The sequence below is a fragment of the Odocoileus virginianus genome, chromosome 7, assembly GCF_023699985.2.
Source record: "Odocoileus virginianus isolate 20LAN1187 ecotype Illinois chromosome 7, Ovbor_1.2, whole genome shotgun sequence".
NCBI lineage: Eukaryota > Metazoa > Chordata > Mammalia > Artiodactyla > Cervidae > Odocoileus > Odocoileus virginianus.
Window position 1 is genome coordinate 7,869,038 of NC_069680.1, and position 23,715 is coordinate 7,892,752.

The 23,715-nt window shown below is 43.4% G+C and overlaps 1 protein-coding gene across 2 annotated transcripts; it reads left to right on the forward strand.

The window, feature by feature from the left end:
- Positions 1–13: 13 nt before the first annotated feature.
- Positions 14–22,017, forward strand: GSTO2 (glutathione S-transferase omega 2). Of its 2 annotated transcripts, none has more exons than XM_070470134.1 (7): positions 14–463; positions 6,046–6,267; positions 6,554–6,662; positions 8,519–8,741; positions 9,667–9,768; positions 20,192–20,298; positions 21,734–22,017. In XM_070470134.1, exons 2-7 carry the CDS (start codon positions 6,234–6,236, stop codon positions 21,891–21,893), a joined length of 735 nt encoding a protein of 244 aa, XP_070326235.1. In that variant the 5' UTR covers positions 14–463; positions 6,046–6,233; the 3' UTR covers positions 21,894–22,017. The 2 variants fall into 2 exon arrangements, with proteins under 2 accessions (XP_070326235.1, XP_020740541.1); XM_020884882.2 differs by having other exon boundaries at positions 14–198.
- The last annotated feature ends 1,698 nt before the right edge of the window (positions 22,018–23,715 follow it).

Genomic DNA, 23,715 nt, shown 5'->3' on the forward strand with positions numbered 1-23,715 from the left:
GCCCACCTCCGCCGCCACCAATGCCTACGCTCCGGGCTGACCCATCTCTGCTGCCGTCCGCCTGCCCCACCCAACAAGCCGGGGTCGGCTGCGGGCGGACTTCAGTCGGATGTAGACCCGGGCGCTGAGGTGCCACGACCAGGCACTATTCAGCTTCCACTTTGGCCAGCCACAGACACTTTGGGATCCAAGACTCCGGTACCCAGGAGCCTGTAACGCTGCCGCCCTTTAGCTCAGCTTTGCACCGCTCGCCTGGAGCGCTTCCAAAGGCTAGGAGGATTGGTGAACCTCTGGGCGCCGGGGCCAATTGGCGGATAGAGTCGCGTTCTAAGGGGCAGGTTCCGCCTGGACCCCGCCTCTCTCTGCGACGCCCCCCACCCCCCCCAACTCCGCTCCATATCCGGTTCCGTGTGCCGCGCGCCGGGAGGTGCTTTGGGGGCGTCTGTCACTTTGCCTGCACCGGGTGGGTTGCTGGGACCTGCGTAGCGTTTGAAGGGGAGAGGGGTTCAAGGTCAATTCTGAATCTTGAGATTTTTTCACCAATTTGGGCACCCAGAATGGGATTGCCGATTTTTAATTTTGCGTAACACTTTTAGACGAAAGCCCAATTACGAAAGCCCAACTGTCTTCACTAAAGTTTCATCAAAGATTTTAACATCCAAAAAAAAAAAAAAAAAAGCTATTCTGAGAATCAGAAACAGGTCTTTAAAGCGAATACCTTTAACATAAAGGGGGAGAAAGTTGTCCATTTTCTGATTTGACTGAGACAAGTAAAGATGACTCCATATCACTGATTGTCAGCCCTGCATAGCACTGATTTTCAGCCCTGCATTGGGCATCGCTATTTTAGCTACATTGTAGGGACCTGGGTCAGGAAGATCCCCTGGAGGAGGGCATGGCAACCCACTCCAGTATTCTTGCCTGAAGAAGCCCACGGAGAGAGGAGCCTGGTGGGCTACAGTCCATGGGGTCACAGTCGGACACTAAATACAGCACAGCACAGGGCACTGGCAGTCGGGGGCTTTTGGTCCCCAGGAATGTTCTGTCTTGTCGGAACTATGGCTCTTCCATGCTACCTTCAGATAATAAAAATAGTAGCTATTGTTGAATGCTTACTAGGTAATAGAGGGATCCTAAGTAATACAGGCCTGTCATCCACTGTCTGAATTAATTCTCCCCAAACCACGTAATGTATTGGCACCATTGACTGGGAATTACACATGAGAACACTAAGGCATAGAAAGCTGCAATACGTCCAGGGTCACCCAGCTAGTAAATGCTGAAGAGGAGATTCAAATCCAGTCTGAGCTCTTATAGTCATTCAGATCATTCTGAAAATAAGAATATAACTCTGCCCCAGACACTTCATTCATCAACTTTTAGGTTTTAGACAGTGAGCTGGAAGAGGACTGTATCCACCTTTTTGACACACTGCTATTATGCCTGGGCTATATCAGAAGTGTTGACATTCCTTTTCGAAACCCGATGTGTTTTGTTTGATTTTACAAATGTTTGATTTTGGCTTATTTTAGGATCTTGAAAATCTGCCATTGCTTATTCAAGTGGAAAATTGTTAATTTTTTTCTTTGATTCCATAACTTATAACTTTTATAAAAAGTTATAAGATAAAATAACTTTCTAAGTTATAAACTTAGAAAGCCTCCTTTGACCCTGCCCCCATTGCAAAGAGGATGCTTCTCCCACTGACAACTTTAGTAATCTTATTTAATATCCCAGAGACATTAGAACACAAGATGCTTTATGATCCTAACTTCTTGAAAACAAGTCCTAAATCTAGGCCCATTTGTAAAAGAGCCTTTTTCCTCACTTGTCTAACTCTTTGAACTTGGTGAACAGTAGTGGAACTCTCAGTAACATAATCTGTCATGTAAATCAAGCTTCTGAAATATTAAGAGGAATGTCTTACAAGTTCTTCCACTATCCAAGATTAGTATGACAAAACAACTTAAAAAAATTGCAAAATGCAAACCCCATTTCCTCTCCTCAAAACAGAGACTCATGTAAATAGAGTGAAAAGATTATTTCTGTGGTGGCACTTTTTTTTTCCTAGAAAGCTTAAGACTTCTTCACCCAGAACTGAAGATCTCCACATTTTCAAAACAGATCTGATCATATTTCTGGTCTCTGGAAACCAATTTGGAGTAGGTTTAATGTAGCCTAATTACCATTTATTCCTTGCTTGAGTGACTCAGTATAATAGAGGTGTAAACATGATATAATAATAAACAAGGGAAATTTGCAAAGAGGATTTCCAAGCGGTAATTACTGAGTCTCAAAGAGAAAATAGGATTAAACTTAAATGTCATAATTAAAATCTTTCTAGGGTAACCATATTGTTCAGTGGTAAGATTAAAAACTGAAATGTAACCTGCAGCATTCAGCCCATTCAGTTGTTGTTAAATAGGTAACTGGTGAAATAAGCATTCTGAGTTGAACTTTAATTCTGATGTGCAAGGCAAAGCTCAATTGCAGTGCATTTTATCTTTTTGGATATAAAATCAGAAAGTACTATACTATTAAAAATGTTTCCTTATTCACTAGGATTAATCATTAATTTCGAAGTAGACTAAACTCCTACTATACTGAGGATAGCCACCTGAACAATTGCATTTGATACTCAAAACCCAGAGAGTAGGTACTTAGTGTTCTCATTTTACAGGTGAGGAAGATGAAGATCAAAGAAGTTAGATAGATTGCTTAAGTGCCAAGGTCAGGGTTTGAATATAGAGCCAAGTGAGAACCTTGACATAATATTCCTTCCCTTCAGAGGAAAGACATTCCACCCCTTTGTCCATTCTCCCCTGACTACATCAAATAGGCCTTCACCCCATGCTGCTGCTAAGAAGTCGCTTCAGTCGTGTCCGACTCTGTGCGACCCCATAGACGGCAGCCCACCAGGCTCCTCTGTCCCTGGGATTCTCCAGGCAAGAACACTGGAGTGGGTTGCCATTTCCTTCTCCAATGCATGAAAGTGAAAAGTGACAGTGAAGTTGCTTAGTCGTGTCCAACTCTTCGCGACCCAGCGGACTGTAGCTTACCAGGCTCCTCCATCCATGGGATTTTCCAGGCAAGAGTACTGGAGTGGGCTGCCATTGCCTTCTCCCTTCACCCCGTTACTTCCCATATATTAATACAAGTATACAGTTGACTCTTGAACAACATGGGTTTTATTTGCAAGGGTCCATGTTTACATGGATTTTTTTTTCACTGAATACATGCTACAGTACTACATGGTCTGCATTTGGTTGAATCTGCAGGTGTAGAAGCACAGATGTGAAGGGCTGGCACTGGTGGACCAGTGCCCTGAAATCTCTAGTTGTTCAAGGGTCAGCTGTATTTTTAATAAACAATATTTACCAGCTCTCAGAGTTGGTTTTATTGAAAAGGTGGGAATAAGGAGACACAATGTGAAAATATATTCTCTTCTAGTGTAGTAGAAAGATGGACCCAGGAACCTTTTACTTTTCAAATGGAATCCTCAGTTTGGTTGCTAATCCAGTCATCATCAGTGTATACCAGGGATAGTTTGGTTGCTAATCCAGTCATCGTGTATACCAGGGATGGGCAAACTAAAGCCAGTGGGTCAAGTTGAGCCCACTGCTCATTTCTTTGCAGTTAAAGAGCTAAGAATAGTTACGGGAAAACATTTCAGTGAAGAAGTATAATTTGTAACATGTGAAAACTACGTGAAATTCACCAAGAGTGAGTCCTAATGTAAACTATAGACTTTGGGTGATAATGATGTTTCAATATAGACCCACTGATCATAAGAAGTGTACCACCCTGATGTTGATGGGGAGGCTATCCATGTGTGGGGATAGGTTGGTAGGAAACTTTTCTATATTCTGCTAAATTTTGCTGTGAACCTGCTCTAAAAAATAGTCTCTTAAAATATACCTGTATATGAAATTCAAATTTACTATTCATAAATAGTGATTTATTGGAACATAGCCATGCCCATTTATTTACGTATTATCTATGGCTATTTTTCACCTTACGAGGGTAGAGGTGAGTAGCTGAGACAAGATGGCTTGAGAAGCCTAAAATGTTTACTGTCTTGACCTTAACAGAAAAAGTTTGCCCATCTCTGGTATAGATGAAGGTTCTAGATGGAGTGACTTGCCCTGGAAATCAAACTTCCAGGCTTCATAAACCTCCTTCCACCTCTTACTAGTTATCAGGCTTTTGACAAGTGACTTAACCTTGCTAGCTTCAGTTTACTTGTCTTTTTAAATGAGGTAAGAAGAGAACCCTTGTAGGATTATTTTAAGGATTTAGTGAGTTAATACACATAAAGCATTAAATACATGTTAGTATAATTTACTTTGAGTTTAGAGAGTTTCACATTCCTCATATGGCCTTTCCCTTTAGAATCTCTTTATATGAAAGTCAACTATTTGAAATACTGTACTTCCTTTATGGGAGTGTCACATTTACCTGATCAGGAGTCATTTCATTGTCTACCAGAAGCTCTCACATGACATGGATATGTTGACTGTTCCTTTTTTACTCACCAGTCAGTTCATTTCAGTTAGTCGTTCAGTCATGTACGACTCTTTGCGTCCCCATGGACTGCAGCATGCCAGGCCTCCCTGTCCATCACCAACTCCCAGAGTTTACTCAAACTCATGTCCATTAAGACGGTGATGCCATCCAGCCATCTCATCCTCTGTCATCCCCTTCTCCTCCTGCCCTTAATCTTTCCCAGCATCAGGGTCTTTTCCAATGAGTCAGCTCTTCGCATCAGGTGGCCAAAGTATTGGAGTTTCAGCTTTGGCATCAGTCCTTCCAATGAATATTCAGGACTGATTTCCTTTAGGACTGACTATTTTGATCTCCTTGCAGTCCAAGGGGCTCTCAAGAGTTTTCTCCAACACCACAGTTGAAAAGCATCAGTTCTTCTGCGCTCAGCTTTCTTCATAGTCCAACTCTCACATCCATACTTGACTACTGGAAAAACCATAGCCTTGACTAGACAGACCTTTGTTGACAAAGTAATGTCTCTGCTTTTTATATGCTGTCTAGGTTGGTCATAACTTTCCTTCCAAGGAGTAAGCGTCTTTTAATTTCATGACTGCAGTCCCCATCTGCAGTGATTTAGGGTCAGAGCAAAGGCTAGTTACCCCCTTTATCTCATGTAGATGGAAGAGCTATCCAAGTGACCTCTGTATTGCTGGGCTGTTGGCAGTATGTCCTTGGTAATTAAAAAGGGTCTGCTCTGAAATGTATACTGGGAGTTGAAGAGCACGCACAGATTTGTCTCTGCCTCTAGATATCTTGTTTCCTATTCATTACCAGTTTTTCATAACGAGTAAAATCTCATAAATAAGGCTGGAACTAAAGTAGTGAGGACATAAAATTAAAGGAGACACTTTAGGGTCGTGCAAGATCTTAACACTAAGTTTTTCTTCTTATCTGCTAGATGATGAAAAAGTTTGGCCTTATTTTATAATGAATTAACTTATGTAGGCTGTACTGGGTCTTCATTGCTGCATGATGGCAAGCGGCAGGGGTTACTCTTTAGTTGCTGTGCCTGGGCTTCTCATCCATGTGGCCTCTCCTTGCGAGAGATGCAGATGATAATAAAGAGCTAACACTTAAGGATGAGATGGTTGGATGGCATGTGGTTCCCAGGTTCTAGGGCACAGGCCTAATAGTTGTGGTGCATGGACTCAGCTGCTTCTGGGCATATGGAATCTTCCCTGATCAGAGATCCAAGTCCTGTCCCACTGAGCCACCAGGAAACCCTTGGCCTTATTTTAAGATAAAGTACACTTATGTACAGAGTATGGCCGGGAGGGAGGGCTTCGAATGAGAAAGAAAACGTTAGTGTCAGCCTGGTCAATTTGTATTAAACTCCCTTGGAATAAGTGGAATTCACATGCCTGTTCTTCACAGATTCTTGATGCAGAGAAAAAGCCGCGCAGGATGTTGTGAGTTCAAAGCAAGGGCTACTTCTCAGGTTGGTTTGTTTTTCACACTCCTGCTACGCTGGTTTCTGAATCTGGGGTTCTGTCTCCTCAGGTTGAATTATCTTAGCTGCCGTCCTGGATCACTTCCTTACGACCCCGCCACAGCCCTGTTGCTCCAAAGTTGCATTTGGGGCCAGCGGGGCGCGCCGGAACCCTGCTGTCCTTGGACCCTGCGCCGGCGGCAGCAAGCCTCACGGCAAAGACTGTGAGCGTTGGTCGTTGCGCAGACGCCGGGAGAGCATGACTGACGACGCGACCAGGACCTTGGGGAAAGGTGAATCCTCTTGACAGTTGCCCGCCGGCTGGGGGTGCCGGGTGGCTGGATGTTGGCTCTGGACAGGCGGTTTCCGGTCCTTGACTCGCAGACCAGCGCGGCGGCGAGGAGGATAGCGGTTCCTCCACAAAAAAAGCCACGTGCAAAAAAAAAAAAAAAAAAAAAAAGTGTCCTCTCTGGGGCCCGGGAGGCGGAGGCCCGCGGCTCTCGTGGGGTCCTGGGAAGGCGAGTGAGCCCCTCTGCACACAGGGCTAATCCGCCTCCCCGTACGCCCCTCCACCCGCAGGGAGCATCCCCCCAGGGCCGGTCCCTGAAGGCGTAATCCGCCTCTACAGCATGAGGTTCTGTCCCTACGCGCACAGGACGCGCCTGGTCCTCCGGGCCAAAGGCATCAGGTGAGCGGCGGGAGGCCCCGGAGGCGCTCGGGAACGTTCACCATCTGGGGCGCCCCGCTTAGGTGTCACGGGCTCTCTGTGACTTTCTTCTGAGACGAAGTCAGTAAACCGTTAGCAGAGGGCAGGTGGGTTCTTGAGTGGGCCATCCTGAAATGCAGAATCAAGTCTCTGCAGGAAACTGTTACGACCATTCGGAATAAACCGAATGATGGCCCTGGTGAGCTGGGTTTCTTCCCTAACGTTTGTGAAAGAGGGGACCGCGGAGGCTACGGAGGCCTTCTCTGACAGCTCTATGAAATGCAGCCCAGATCCCACCCCAAGTATATTCAGGTCAGTTCTGTTCCATTTATTGCACTAACAACGTTTCCTTACTTATCTGTTTTTCCTCCACACTCTCCAGCCTCACTTCCATTGCCCCTTCCCCAACACCCACACCCACACCCACACTCACACACACACTCTCACACACACTGTCTCTCTCTCTCACACACACACAAATGTATGTTCCTGAAGGCAGGGACTTTGTCTTTCTTATTCATGGGCTAGAAGAGAACCTGGCCAGTAATAGGTACTTAAAACTATTTTTTGAATGAATGAACAAATAGTTCCAAACAAAGAAATGGGAAGAACTGCTATCAAGAGGTTTCCCACACACCTGAAAAATGGGTGCACACTGGTCGTAGAAGGAATTTTGCAAGACTAGCTCCTGCAAAGGAGGTCTGGATTTTGAAGGCAGGGCAACTTTACTGGAATGAGGGAGGTTGCACGGAGCCAGCTCAAAGCTAAAGTGTTACTCCAGCCTCCAATATGTATCATTAGGGGATGACTTCAAAGTTTTGTGTTACAGAGATGCAGAGACTATTACAGAGACTTAAAAAAAAATTACATAATTCTGCTCTGTGGAGTGTCTATGGCTTTTTTCCAGGTTATTCCCTCTTGCTCAATTCTAGTTGGCCCAAAGTTTACTTTTTTAAAAAGAAAAAAGAAAACAATAGACTGATGTTTACCTACAGTGATGAAGTGGCAGCTTGTGAATTGATGGAAATCCTTCTTTAGGGCGGGGTTTCTTACCCTCGGCACCCTGGCCGCTGCTGACATTTGGGGCAGATGATTCTCGGCTTTGTGTATTTGGTGAGGGGGAGGAGCTGTCCTGTGTGTTGTTGGATATCTTGCAGCGTCCCTGGCCTCTGCCCATTAGATGCCAGTAGAATCCCCCTCCCTCCAGTTGTGGCAAACGAAAATTAATGTCTCCAGATATCAGATTTGTACTTTCAGACTTTAAAATGTACTAAAATCTGCGGTGCCGTGGTTAAGCTTGTGAGCTCTGAGTCAGACTGCCTGGCTTCCCATCTTGGCTCTGCTACCTCCTGGTGGATGATATTGGGCAAGAGATTGAACCACAAGGAGCCTTATTTCTCATAAGGGATGTGTTAAATGATTTCTTTGCCTTCCCTTGTTTGCACCTCATCATGATTCCCCAGTTCACTTCATGGGAATCATGGAGAGCAAACAGGATAAGGCATAGAAAACATCGAACACATCCTAATGCTGAAAAGAAGAATGATGTTGTTATGTACTTTTCTTTGTACAAACCTCAATTTAAAAAACTTGTTGCAAGTTTTAATTTTATAGATTGATTGTTTCTGCTTTTAAGATGAGTGTCTGGGGATTTCCCTGGCAGTCCAATGGTTAAGACTCTGTACTTGTTCCACATGGGGCACAGGTTTGATCCCTGGTCTAGAAACTAAGATCTCACATGGGGTCTTTGTGCACTTTGGAAAAAAAAAAAAAAAAAGATGAGTGTCTGCCTAATCCTCTCATTTTTGTTCTGTCCTGTTTTCCCTTTGCTTTATAAGACATGAAGTTATCAACATTAACCTGAGAAACAAGCCTGAATGGTACTTTACAAAACATCCTTTTGGCCAAATTCCTGTCCTGGAAAACAGCAAATGTCAACTGATCTATGAATCTGTCATCGCTTGTGAGTACCTGGATGACGCTTATCCTGGAAGGAAGCTGTACCCATATGACCCTTATGAGCGAGCTCGCCAAAAGATGTTATTGGAGCTATTCTATAAGGTATATCCATTTAAAAACAAAAACAAAAACACTTAACACTCTATTTTACTTTGTATGTCTTTCTCAAACTCCAGTCCATTTTAAAAGTCAAATCATTGGTGAAATTGATTTGTTTTAATACCTGTGTGTGCCTTAGGAGGATAACTGGTGTGGAATTACAGTAAAGCTGTGACCTCTGATATTAAAGGTTAAAGTCTTTGCCAGTAGCTACTTTTCTAGTGGAACTGGCAGTCTCAAGAGTTATGATTATGGCATAGTTATGATTGTGTAACTTGAGACAAGGAATATTGAAGGAGTGAAAATACTTTGAAGGAACTATTTCCAAGGTCTCGGGTGAAAAAAATATTGGGGTGTGAAAAAGGTAATGCACAGAAGGAGATTGCCCCTTATGGGGAACAAGAGTGCCAACTGTCCAGGAAATGTTAAGAAGAGAGAAAAGGGGACAATTGTTGATATTGGGAGAGAGTGTTATGGAGAAATTTTATGATAGTTTTTTTTTTTAAAAGAAACCAAAATGACTCAATGATATTAGTGACTGATGTCTATGGAGCACTAGCGATGTGCCAAGCACTGTTCTAACTATTTTATAAAGGTTAATCTGTTTAATCCTCACCACTGCCCTTTAAAGTGGGTACTATTCTTGTGTCCATTCTTCAGATGAGAACACTGAGGCTTAAAGAAGGTAAATGCCTCACCTCAGATTGCACAGTATGGAAATAGCTGAACAAGTAAGGAGTACCAGAGAGCCCCCTTTAAAGCACCTTGTTCACCAGTGTGCTGTGACACGTGGATTCCTGAAACCACAGAGGTCGCCGTCAGGTGGCACTGTTGGCAGAGGGACAGAGCTCTGGCTGCATTGTCAGGCGAAGCAGGAGCACAGAGTGCCCTCCGCCTTCTCTGCTCAGAACCTGTGTCCTCTGATCAGGTCCCGCATTTGACCAAGGAGTGTCTGGTAGCATTGAGATGCGGGAGAGACTGCGCTGATCTGAAGCTGGCCCTGCGTCAGGAGTTCTGCAACCTGGAAGAGGTAAAAATGGGGCCCTCTTCTGGCCAGATGTGGTGGATAAAGTGATGCAGGTCCACACCCAGGTCACCCTGACACCCTCCGCTTTCACAGACTTATATACTTTTCCTGTCCAACTTTGGTAAGTTCAACTACTAGTCATTTGACTTGGGGGTACTTGCGCTCCCCTAACCTCCTCTGGAATTTTTCTTGAAAATCTGGCTAGGGGTAGGGGAGGGCATGTGATGAACTTTTTCCTTTCCCAGAATCACCACATTCCTGACCTATCTCTGCATGGATTCTGTGGCTTCTGCTTCTGAGTCCAAGGTCAATATTGGTTAGGGATTGTATTTGGCTTCTAGTATTGATTTAAAAAATTATAAGGATTTATTCTTTCACACACATACACATAAGCTTAGAGGTACAGTGTTATAGGGCCATTTTGATGGCTTCTTTATGAGGTTACCAGGGACTGAGGTCTTTCCCTCTCTTCCGGTTCTGTCATTTTCAGTGTGAGGTTTATATCCTCAAAATAACAAAATAGCTGCTGGAACTTCAGCTATCACATCCAAGTTCCAGATTATAGAAAGGAAAACAGAAAGGAAAAAACTGGCAAAAGGCCATATTCCTTTAAAGGCTTTCCTAGAAGTTCTGTCCAATGATTACTTAAACTTCATTGACCAGAACTTAGTCGCTGAGTTATAAGTATCTGCAGGGGAGGCTGGGAAATTTAATCTCTTAGCTGGGGCCACCTTGCATAAAATCAGAGTTCTGTAATTAAGAAAGAAGGGGGAGAAACTTCCCTGGTGGTCCAGTGGCTAAAACTCCATGTTCCCAATGCAGAAGGCTCAGGTTCTATCCCTGGTTAGGGAACTAGATCCCACATGCCACAGCTAAAAATATCTCACATGCCGCAACTAAGACCTGAGCAGCCAAATAAATGTTAAAAAAAAAAAGAAGAAGAAGAAGGGGAAAGTGTCTATGGGTAATCAAGGAGCAATCTCTGTTACCAGACCCTCCATGTATCTAGCAGTAATAGGGCTACTTACCCTTTACCTCTCTCATATTCTGGAAGGTGGCCCTTTGACTTCCTTTATCTTTGTTCTAGAAACTGATAAATTCCCCTATGGGTGGGTTGTAATTCTTTGACAGCCAGGGAACGCTATTTTTATCCCCTTAAAAGAAGGCTGATTACTAATATTCTTCCATCTGACTTTTGTGAAGTGGAAGCTGTTAAATTTATTTACAATTACAGCTGCCTGTCTTAGATTTATATAGTTTCAGCATTTATGGATTCAGCATTATGTGTAAGAAATGTCAGCCTTTGGTCCTGAGAACACAGACTGTGGTCTTAACTCTGAGGAGTCAAGTAGGATGAGGTGGAAAGATCCTAGGCTTGGCGTTATGGGATTCCAGAACCTTGATGAAGGTTCTGGACGTCTCTGTGCCTTCGTTTCCACATTCATAGAATGAAAGAGTCTTAAAAGGTGTGTTCACAAGTTTTGCAGAGGGACCGCCCAGTAAGAGGAGGTCCGGTGGTGGTTTTAGACCCTGCTTCAGCCAGACCAGCCCTACTTTCAACACTGTTTAACAAGACATCTAATAAGCTTGAATTTGAAGAGGGAGGGGGACCTTGCTTTCAAAAAGAAGTTTGATAGCTGTCGCCCATAGAGAATTTTTATGGTCTTTATTTTCAAAGATTAGCTGAACTGATTTTATCATGTCTGGTTACCTTCTTACAAGTTAAATGCTGGGCCAGGGAAAGGAGCCTTGAAACAAAATCTTTTAAATTCAAAGATAATTGGAAACATACATTGACCTATCTCCTTCCTACTCTGCATTTGAATGATGGATGAACTTTGAAAATTACAGATTGCTAAGTAAATGTATAATATTACAATGGAGGCACAGTTCCTTTGTTTGGGTTCTTCCAGGGAAGTGAACCTGTATTTTTGTGCTGGTCATGATGCTAAAGTTGCTTTGCATACGTCCTCTTATTTAATCTTGCTAATGACCCTCTCAGATGTAATAAATAGCATCAGTGAAATTCTGGCTCATCAAGGGCTAGCCAGGACTAATTAAGGACCACTGAGTATGCAATATTGTTCCAGATTTGAATTGGCTTTTGTCCCATAGAATGTTAGTAGGAATTATAACTACAACATAGGTAATATCAGAATCTGAAAGGTGCCCGCTGGGCTTGAATTATTTGATACATTCCTCTTGATACCAGTATATTGACTCTTGGAGATTCTAGTGAAATTGAAACTTGTCAGAATAATTCTAATAGAGATGTTTTCTCTCTGTTAATAGAGATGATGTGTACAATTTTTTCTCCATGGTTTTGTACAATCAGGATTTTCTGTGAGTTGAAAATATTTTAAATATCTATGAGTTGTCTTGAGTGATAAGCAATTCAAGAGACCAGTGTATAATATTCCATGTTATCTGCAAGCAAACAGGTCAGTTTAAGTTGGCAGCTTTATACTCGAATGTTTTCTTCTTTTTAAATAAATGCCCTGTTTGACTTTTACATTTTTCTTTCAAACAAGTATTATCAAAATTGAAGGTTTATTTGTGCTTGTTATATAGCTTCATTTTTCCATGTTATTTTTATAGTTCTTTGAGATACATTTTTTGTTGTTCAGTTGCTTAGTCGTGTCCGACTCTTTGTGACCCCATGGACTGCAGAGGCTGGGCTTCCCTGTCCTTCACTATCTGCCTGAGTTTGCTCAAACTCATGTCCATTGAATCAATGATGCCATCCAACCATCTCATCCTCTGTCACCCTCTTCTTCTCCTGCCTTCAATCTTTCCCAGCATCAGGGTCTTTTCCAATGAGTCGACTCTTGGCATCCGGTGGCCAGAGCATTGGAGCTTTGGCACCATCCTTCCAATGAATATTCAGGGTTGATTTCTTTTAAGATTGACTGGTTTTATCTCTTTGCTGTCCAAGGGACTCTCAAGAATCTTCTCCAGCACCACAGTTCTAAAGCATCAATTCTTCAGTGCTCAGCCTTCTTTATGTTCCAACTCACATCCGTACATGACTACTGGAAAAACCATAGGTTTGACTAGATGGACCTTTGTCACCAAAGTGATGTCTCTCCTTTTTAATATGCTATCTAGGTTTGTCATAGCGTTTCTTTCGAGGAGCAAACATCTTTTAAGTTCATGGCTGCAGTCACCATCCACAGTGATTTTGGGGCCCAAGAAAATAAAGTCTGTCACCGTTTCCATTTTTTCCCCATCTATTTGCCATGAAGTTATGGGACTGGATGCCATGATCTTAGTTTTTTGAATGTTGAATTTTAAACCAGCTTTTCCACACTCTTTTTTTCACCTTCATCAAGAGGCTCTTTGGTTCCTCTTCACTTTCTGCCATTATGGTGGTGTTAGCACCTGCATATCTGAGGTTATATGCACACATGTAAATAAATGCCTAGAAAAATGTCTGGAGAGATCCACATCAGACTGCTGCTGGTGCCTCCCACTAGAAGGGGATTAGCCCCGGGGGTGGGAAAGAAAAGCGGTTAAGAGCAAGGATAAGAAGGGAGAGCATTTGCCTTCTATACTGCTTTCTATGTTTGAAAATTTTTTTAAATAATGAGAACAGTTTTCTCTATTACATGTGTAATTATTAAAGATGGAAAAAAATCACTTTTCATTCTGCATAATTTTCCATATGCATAAGCCAGAGTTATGTATCCAGCATACTCATTAGGGTTATTTAGATTGCTTCAGTTGCTTATCATTATTAATCATGCCTCCCAGAAACAGCAGCTCCTTTGCATAAAAAGTCTGATCTCTGTTTTAAAATATGTCCTTAGGCCAGACTTCCAGGAACAGAATTACCGGATCAAAGGGTATGACCAGTTCAGAAGATAGAGCTGGATGTTGCTAAATTGCTTCCCCCAAGACTTGTGCTGTATACCCACTACCCTCCGTGTGTGGAAAATACCCTTTGAACCAATCTCTTTTCACTGTTGGGAGATTTCATTTAAAAAGATGCTTGCCTGTCTTGAGAAACAGTAGCTTCTCATAGTTGCTTTAATGTATATTTCTTTGTCTGATAGTGAGGTGGTATATTTTCCCCAAAGTATTCCATTTCTTTGTGTTTTACTTGTGAAAATGGTCTGCTACCCATCTGTTTGTCAAGATCTTCCTGATTTTCCTTTAATTTTTTTAAGAGTTCTCTATATGTAAAGGATATTGGCCTGTTTTTAAGATACATTGTTTTATTTTAACTTTTTGTCATTTTTGTAACATATAGAAATTTAACATTAAAAATATTGTGCTATCTTTCCTGTTGTGATTTCTTCCACTGCTTTTGTATATAGGAAATCCTTTCCCCCCTTCAGAAATTTGATAATATGCTTTTATATTTTCATCTACCACCCATCACTTTAAAGATATTTGACTTGTCAAGCCTTGCCTCACTAGCTTTCCCCCCCATTATCTTACACATATATTTCAACAAGAAGAATTAAACCTATGAAAGGGATTCCAGGATAGAATTTTCAGGGTGGTCCTTTGATCACCTACCAAATGTTGACAGGTTGCATTCTGAATCTTCACGGGAGAACTCCTGGTTGTAAGTGGTGACCAACAGGAGGGATGTGTTCGGCACAGACCCTGCTTCTCAGGCTTCTTTCCAGAGAAGTGAGTTTTATCTATGCTCATATCCTTGGTTTGTTTTAAAGGGAATCCGTTAATCTTCATTAGCTCAGCCTTAGCTATAGTATGTCAGTGGAGCAGACACCTGAAATTTGAAATCTTGGGAATCTCCCCTTATCTTGTATGAACTCAAAAGATATCTGCCCTGGAGTGGATTGAGTATTTCTGCTTCTGGTTAGGGTCTGCATTGCTGATGTAACAGCAGGTGGCTTTGCGTATTTTATAGGAGGGGGCTGGTTCTGCTTCATAAGAACTGTTTCCATCCAGAAAAACCACTTCCTTCCTCCTCCAGCCAGGTCAGAGCCAGCATGCTGTCCTGGCTAGAGCCGGGAGACTTCTCTGTGTGCAGGGCAGGTGGTGCATTAGGACCACAAGTGCAGTTATTGAGGCTGCACTTGAGCGCTCAAGACTGGAGACTGAAGATTCTTAGGATGTCTGGTTTGAGGAAGTCTGGGCTTCTCTTTATAATCTTGCCCCTCACAAAAAATTTTGCAGATTTCCCTTTCCTCCTTGGTGAACCACGTGGCTGGAGAGCCTTGGCCAGGGCGCCTCACCACGATGGCCACTCGGGGGAGCCCAGCGCGCTTCTTCCTTCTACGTGCGCTCTAGCGGGAACCTCTTTTTGTCCGCCTGGGGGAGCCCGAGAGGCCTTCGAGGCAGATAAGCAGCGCTTCCAGGGTTCAAGTTCAGGGGTGGAAACCTCGTACTCACCTGTCACCAACCAGTCTCTCCCTCTTTATTTGCATGCTCACTCCTTTTCCTGAGTCACATCCAGAAGCAAGAGAAGGATCTGTAGTCATTTTTCAGTGACCTGGAGAACAGAGAAATTTTTAAAATAGCATTTTCTACTATTTCAGAACGTCAAATGGCTTTTTCCTAAAATAGCTCACGTCTTAATCTGACCAGAAGATGTGTTAATACATTAAGGAAGTCCCAGGGCTTGAAGCTAGAGGCCCAGTTTCTTCCCCAGGCCTTGTGTGGCCTTCTGAGAATGCCTAGGGCCTTGGTGGAAAGTATCTTCTCTAAGAAGGCCATCTTGAAGGGCAGTATTTCTGAGAATGAGTCCATTGCGAGAAAAGTTGTTCAACATTAAGGATAACCAGGATCACTATATGTGACCGGTGGGTGACAGAAATACAGCAAAACAGAGTTTTGTTTTGTTTTGTTTTGTTTTAAAGACACTGGCTATTAATAAAGGCACTGCTCGGTGGGTGGAGGCAAAGCTGCAGCTTCCTGTTCTGATGACAGAACATTAAGGAAAGATAAGACATAGGAAATTAAGACTGTCAGTTTATTTTACTTCTGACTGTCCTAAATTTGTCAAGATGTGGGAGTTGGACCATAAAGAAGACTGAGTGCCAAAGAATTGATGCTTTAGAACTGTGGTGCTGGAGAAGACTCTTGAGAGTCCCTTGGACAGCAAGGAGATAAAACCAGTTAATCCTAAAGGAAATCAGCCCTGAATATCCATTGGAAAGACTGATGCTGAAGCTGAAGCTCCAATACTTTGGCCGCCTGATGCAAAGAGCTGACTCATTGGAAAAGACTCTGATGCTGGGAAAGATTGAGGGCAAGAGGAGAAGGTGGTGAGAGGATGAGATGGGTGGGTGGCATCATCAACTCAGTGGACATTAGTTTGAGCAAACTCCAGGAGATAGTGAAGGACAGGGAAGCTGGCGTGCTGCAGTCCGTGGGGTTGCAAACAGCTGAACATGACTGAGGGACTGAACACCAACAAAAGGGACTCAGTTTAAACTGAGGATACAGAAGAACTATTTTAAGTCAAGTTTCCTGAAGACCGTCTTATCCATGGAAAACAGGAAGGAGAGAATTTTGAAAAGCTCTTTTGCCATGATTGTATCTCACCTCTCGGTCAGTTAGTTGCCTGATTGAGAGAGAATGAAAAAGAGGAAGATTGCGAGGCGTGGGTCAGGGGAGTCCTCACAGTGACTCTCAAAACTGGGCCAGCCCTTGGCAGAAGGAAAGAGGCTTTCAGGGTTTGCTGATTCTGAGCTTGTTGCTGATACTTAAGTTTAAAGAACAGACAAAGAATTCACAAGAGACTTGGGAAAGCCTCTGTGATTACAGTCCTCAAACATACATATTTGAAGCTGACACAGGGTTGACACTAGTCTGGGACTTAGGAGAATGGCGTCTTTGTCTTGTTTCTGGCACTAACCAGAGAGCCCTCTTACTTCCCTGGGATGGAGTTTCTTTCTCTATAAGTGAGAGTCTCTTCCACACAGGAGACAAGAATCAGCTCACCAGCATGCTTTCCTCTCTGCTTGAACTGCCAGGAAACTCAAATCAAATTCAAAGCTTTATTTATTAAGGAACTCTGCAGGAGCCTTGGCTTGATAGCTTGAGACCATTTTCCTTCCTTATTTTGACCTTATGTTCTAACTTTTATTTTTCCCTTTCTTAGCATGTTATGATTTCTCATATTTAATATTTTAGTGTACACATTTTTGTGCACTGCACCTCCAATCCTTTGTCTAGTAAGCATGGTATAAATGGAAAATTGGAAGGGGAGTTATACTAGATGAATCCCAGGGCCCTTCCAGTACTGAAGTTTTGTGATTCTCAGGGGACAAGTCATTTTGCATGTCTGGAATGTCTCAGGTTTGCGGAGAAGGGAGCTCTCCTACTGAAGGTCCCAAAGATGGTAATGAGCTTCCAAAGAGGCCTGGCCAGGATGTGCCCCTGGGTCACTGTGATGTGTCTGTAGAGAAGCCGGCACTTTGGTTTATAGGAAGACTGCTTTTCTACTGGGATGTTTAGACTTGCTTTGTATGAAATCTAGTGGAGAAATGCCTTTTTGAGGCAGGGCTCAAGAATCTGCAGCTGTATCAAGAGCTCCAAGGAATTTTGATGTCACATTTGGATTTAAGGAAGTCTGAGGAAATGTGTAAATGTATCACAGGGGCAGGGGAGAGGCTGGCAGAAGACATCAATTTCATCCATATACTTATCTTGATTTTTTATTGTAATAAATACCTTGATAAAGGTTGAATTGTGTTATGACTGCTTTTTTTTTTTAAAGACTCACTTTTTTTCTTTTTTTTACTGCACTGCATGGGCATGCAGGATCTTGAGTTCCCTGATCAGGGATTGAACCCATGCCCCTTACAGTGGAAGTGTGGAATCTAACCACTGGACAGCCAGGGAAGTCCCTATGAGTGTTTACATGGCTGAAGGTAGTTTTACAAAGATATTCCAAAAAAGCAGAGGACAGACTTCCTTGATAAATAGAAATAAAGCAGTTTCGATGATTCCTAATGTCTGAATGAATAAGCGTACCATTCTGTTAAAAATTCATTGCATCTATATGATCACATGTATTCAAAGACATACTCTTACTTTGAGTAAATGAAAGGTTTTAAAATATACTAAATAAACATCAATTACTAAGCAGTTATTCATTTTCAAAATATCTCATCACCTTAACAAAGGACTTATCATGGGTTCTAATAAATGTCCATATATGGTCTGTTTTGATAAGGACTTTCTCAAGAGCATCTCTACTCTGTAAAGCAGAAGAGTTATATAAAATTTCCAGAGTCAGTCAGTTTAAATTCAGTTCTGATTTGTGCCGTGAAGGCCAATAATAAGCTGGACATATACGTTTCAAAACCAGTGATAAATGTTTGGGTAATTATTATCTGATTCTGAACATAAAGAAGGTTTAGAGCTTTCTGGAATTCATAAAAACTGGATTGTTCCTTTTCCTTGTAAATCAGGTCTTACTACATATGACTGAAAATAGTCTCTCTTCATTGGTTAGGCTCTGCCATTTTAGTACCGTCTTCTCCATGGAAATGGCAACCCACTCCAGTACTCTTGCCTGGAGAATCCCATGGACGGAGTAGCCTGGTGGGCTATAGTCCACGGGGTCACAAAAGAGTCGGACACGACTGAGCGACTTCACTTCTTCTTCTTCTTCTTCTTCTTCTTCTTCAAACAATGGAGAAGGAAATGGCAACCCACTCCAGTTCTCTTGCCTGGAGAATCCCATGGATGGACGAGCCTGGTAGGCTACAGTCCACAGGGTTGCAAAGAGTCAGACATGACTGAGCGACTTCACTTTCACTTTCTTCAAACAAAATGATGCCACCTAACATTATTTCAGGTTAGTCAGGGGAACTCCCCTATGCCATGCTGGGAGATAATGAAGACATAGACTTTAGGGTACCAAGATTTGCTTTCTCCTCTGAGAAGGGTGATGGCGAAAGATTTGCTTTCTGTAGATGTAACCTCTGGAGGTCTCTGTGAGTTTTCATCATGAGAGGTCACGTTTATTAGTGCATGATTCCATCATTCCTTACCATAACCTCTAAGGTGGGCACTAACATTACCACCGTTATACAAATGAGAGCACTGAGGCTTGGAAGAGAAGCTGAGTAAATTGTCTGGGTTTCATGTTGAATGAGAGGCCAGGTGAGGATCAGGTCTGCTAGCCCCAGAGTTCATTCTTAACTCCATCCCTAGACTACCTCATAGAAGCAACAAGCTGGCCCGAAGGATGAAGAATCAAGCCTGAGAGATAGGAAGTTTGAAATCTAGGTAAAGGACATGTGCTCAATTGCTCAGTTGTGTCCAACTCTTTGTGGCCCTGTGGACTGCAGCATGCCAGGCTCCTCTGTCCATAGAATTTTCCAGGGAGGAATACTGAAGTGGGTTGCCATTCCCTACTCCAAGGGATCTTCCTGACTCAGGGATCAAAATCAGGTCTCTTTCATCTCCTGCATTGGCAGGTGGATTCTTTATCACTAGCATCACCTGGGAAGCCCAGATAAAGGATATAGGAATCTAGATAAAGGATATAGAGATCTGGATCTTTTGCTACAGGGCAGTATTTAATTGATTATGAGTTATGTGTGTCAAAGAGAGTCTTTTGTTTGACTTAACTAGATAATTGGCATCATACTTTTCTCAATGGGAAGAACTGGCCCAACAATAACCTCTGCTAAGTACTATCGCTTTTTAAATATTCAAGTTACCTCCCCAATCCCACTCCCCCGCCACCCCTGTCTTTGGCTAGCTCTCTGTCAAGAGTTTGTTTTCTTGATGGTTCATCTTTCTGTGTTGATTTGTCCCATTTGGGAATGAGAACTTTTGTTTTAGTGTAAAAATTTGATAATGTTGAGTGGCCAACACACATGAAGTTCAGAAAGCTCAAATAAAAAAGGAAAATATGATAGAAATACAGTATTGGGATTTGAGAGAGCCCATCAGATAGCCCTGCTCTTCCTTGCCTTAGTTTTGAATTGGTTGAAAAATAAGGCTAAAGAGGAAGACATATGGAGAATATGGTGTCCCCTTTATTACAGATAAACTGGATCCTGGATAATGGTGGGGGCATGACCACAGTGAGGTTTCTTATGTGGCCGCTCCCTCCCAGTAACGGGCAGTGCTAGTCAGAGTCAGGGCCCCCTCTCCAGGGGCTGAGCCCTAGAAAGCTTAGAGCAGGGAGAACCCTGTTCTAGGCTGAGAGAGGTGGGGCTGTTCTTCCAAATCCTCCAATCAGGTGAGCCGCTGGGGTACCAGGGTTGAAAGGAGGGCGGGGCTAAGTGTGGCCTGGAGAACAGACCCTAAAGGAGCTGGAAGAAACCTCAGAAAAAGGGAAGAAGCATTCACCTAACCAAATGGAAGACGACGCCAAGCCTTGGGTCTCCTTCTTTGGGAATTAATTTGATTTTTGTATTTAGTGCCCATAAATACATTAGCAGATGGGTTAATTAACTTGCTTTTGCTCTGTTTAAACTTCCAGATTCTTGGCTATCAGAACACCGTCTTCTTTGGCGGAGACTGTATATCCATGATTGATTACCTCTTTTGGCCCTGGTTTGAGCGGCTGGATGTATATGGAATAGCCGAGTAAGACATTAAGCTGTATGGTCATAGATTCCTAGGGTCGCACTGGGTAGCAGTGCTTCCAATGATCTCTGTGCCATCTGTCCTCCTCTGGACATGTTTCACGTGAATGTGGAATGTAGAGTTTTAAACTGTGTGCTTCCTTGTTCAAAATGCACCTGTGCACTTATGCCACTAACTGCAGACACACACTTTATCCATGTTTCTGCTGCTAAGACTGCATCCGGAAGCCTCCCTCGTGTTTCAGAGCCTGCTGGCTGTCCTCACCACCCATCCAGCATAGCTGGTGGTGAATGCAGAAGCAGGTGGACGGTCTCAGTCACACGGTTTTGGTGGCTAGTCTGCAGCTCCCTCGGTGGCCCTCTGCCTGGTCCTGCTGTGTCCCCCAGTGGACCCCACATCCCTTACGGGGCACCTTAGTTACCGGAGGAATCTTTCTCCAGATAGGCATACCCTTAAAAAACAAATGATTTTTAAAGTAATGTATGCTTGATGTTAGATAATAAACAAAATGGCCAGCCACACACCACACGAGTGTAGGGATGCTTGAAGTAGAAGCAATTGCCCTGTAGACTCAGGGAGACCACACAGGGGCTCTGGACAGATGTGTTCTTTGTTCCCACGACACTCACAGGAGAACTCAAACTTGTGCTGGCTTTGCTCTTACATCAGCCGGTCACATGGCGGGTGCCGGACCATTCTGGTGTTGGGAAATGCAGTCCTGCCAAGGCGGAACTGCATCTGGACTTTTGTAATGCACACGTTTGAATTTACCCAGGATTCATCTTATGAATCTTATTCATCTTATTCATCTTTCCTCACTTAGGGCAGGTCAGATGTCACAGACTTGGATATTTTAAACCATGTTAGAACATAAACCTCGTCAAAACCTGTCTCCTCTGGGGACAGAGCTTGAACCACACATTAGGAACCCTCTCCTCCTGGATTTTCCATTAACAAGTTTACCATCTGGGCAAGTCACTACAGATCTGAGACCTACACGTCCTGATCAGTCCCTGAAAGGGCCCAGTCAGCTCCATTATTTCAAGGTTTCATGATTATTTTACTCATTTCTTTAAAAATGTGTTTTTGGAAACTTTTTTTTTTTTTCCAATCCCCCAAAAGTAAAATCTGAGAATGACTGAAGAATGTGTCTTTTTGTTGGCAAACAGTGAAAAACAGACACCTTATTTCCCCAGAGCACTCAGTCCACAAGTATTTTAACTGCAGGGTTAAAAACAACTTTGGTGAGTCTAAAGACACATGGCCATTTCAAGAATCAGATTTTCCTCCAGTCAGTGACTGTGCTCAGTTGGTAGGAGTAACTAAGATAGCTCTGTTGCCCCAATAAACCCATCTCTTGTAGCTTGTAGTCTAAAAAGTGACTTGCGTCCCCCTTCACCTTCAGAATGGCTAACGCTTCTCTCCTGTTCTGCAGCTGTGTGAACCACACCCCCACGCTCCGGCTCTGGATTGCAGCCATGAAGCAGGATCCCACAGTCTGTTCTCTTCTCACCGATAAGAACACCTTCCTGGGCTTCTTGAATCTCTATTTTCAGAATAACCCCGCTGCCTTTGATTACGGGCTAAGTTGCTGAGCCTTGCAGTCCATCCCTTCACCACCCAGAATTCCCAAGCCTGTCGTGATTCTGCACTTCTTTTGGTGGGGCAGTCAGTCTCTCTTCATTTTCTTTAAGGTTCCAAATAAACGTGGAGACAGAATCATTTCTGACAATCATTTTATGACTCCTCTAGCCCATTGCGTCTAGTGATTCTCTAGAAATCTCAGTGTTAATGTCCAGAGATGTTTAGGGAGACCGTGTGCCTCCCAGCTCGATGACCTTTGCCCCGGTTTGACCTCCAGGTTATTGGTGCTGATGCTGATGCTGAGGTTCAAGGCTGCCGCCCCATCACTGATGCTGTGGCTACAGATTGGTACCCTGCATATCTTTCTGGTGAGAGAGATGAGAAGGAAGAAAGCACTTTAAGTCCACATACTCTCCATTTGGCAGATGAGAGCTGCAGTCCTTGTGGGCGTGCATGAGTCTCACTCTCGCTCCAGCTTTTTGGCTGTGGGCCTGGGAGACACCGAGGTCTTGTGACGGAAAGAATTCCAAAGCAGGAAATGAAACACCCAGTATTACCCTGGACTAATGACGTCAGAATATCACCGGTGCTCTTGGCGCTCAGAATGGCTCACAAAATGTTCTAGAGTTGACATCCTGCCTTAAAAAATTACACATGCCCTAAACCCAGTCACAGGCAAAGGTGGTTCTGTTGGATTTGCGTCACAGATGCTTTCAAGTCACCCCAACATATGCCCCTGATTGCCTGTTGTGTACCAAGCCTGGGCCACGTGAGTGATAAAGATGACAAAGACACCAGAGCTCCTGATCTCTTCACTTATCCTGGTTGAGATTTTAAACCTAGAGCTTTAGAGCTGCTTGCCTTGTAATGGGAAGGTTTCTCTTTTTAAAAAAGGTTGTTTAAACTGAAGTATAGTTGATTTACAATGTTGTGTTCATCTCAGGTATGCAGCAACAACAACAAAAAGTGATTCAGTGGAGAAGGAAATAGCAACCCACTCCAGTATTTTTGTCTGGAGAATCCCCATGGACAGAGGAGCCTGGCGTGCTCTAGTCCATGGGGTCGCATAGACATGACTGAGCACATATGCACACACATCCAGAAATCAGCAACCATCTCTGCTGGTCCTCCTGGTGGTCTGACTCTGATCTCTCCTATTGCAGCGGCCACCTGATGTGTCCTGGGGTAGATCCCTGGAGTTGAGGCTGAGCAGGGACCTCAGACTGCAGGACCAGGGTTTGATCGCCCCTGGCGATGGCTCTCCCCGAGTCTATCCTCATGGCCTCTGCTTTCCCTCGAACTCGGAGACCCTGGATTGGCCCATTCTCGTGTGTGGCTTTGGGAGCTGGGTGGCGTGGGGTCAGTGTTCTGTGGGCCCACAGGCTGCCTGGTCATGGGGGCCATTCTGCTGTGCTGTCCGTGGGCAGTTCTCAGCCGTCCCCTCGGGACTCCCCGACCACGTCTCCCCCACAGACATGAAAAGGAGAGGGAATGCTGTGAACAATGATGTGATTAAATTCTTTGACTCAGAAAAAAAAAAAAGTGATTCAGTTATACATACATATTCTTTTTCAGATTCTTTCCCATTATAGATTATTACAAGATATTGAATACAGTTCCCTGTATTATATAGTAGGTCCTTATGGTTTATCTATTTTATGCTTGGCAGTGTGTATCTGCTAAACCCATACTCCTAATTTATCCCTCCCCCATTTCCCTTTTGCTAACCATGCTTGTTTTCTATGTCTCTGAGTCTGTCTCTGTTTTGTAACAGAAGTTCAAAAGTTCAAAGAAGAACATAAGTTCATTTGTATCACATTTTTAATTCTATAC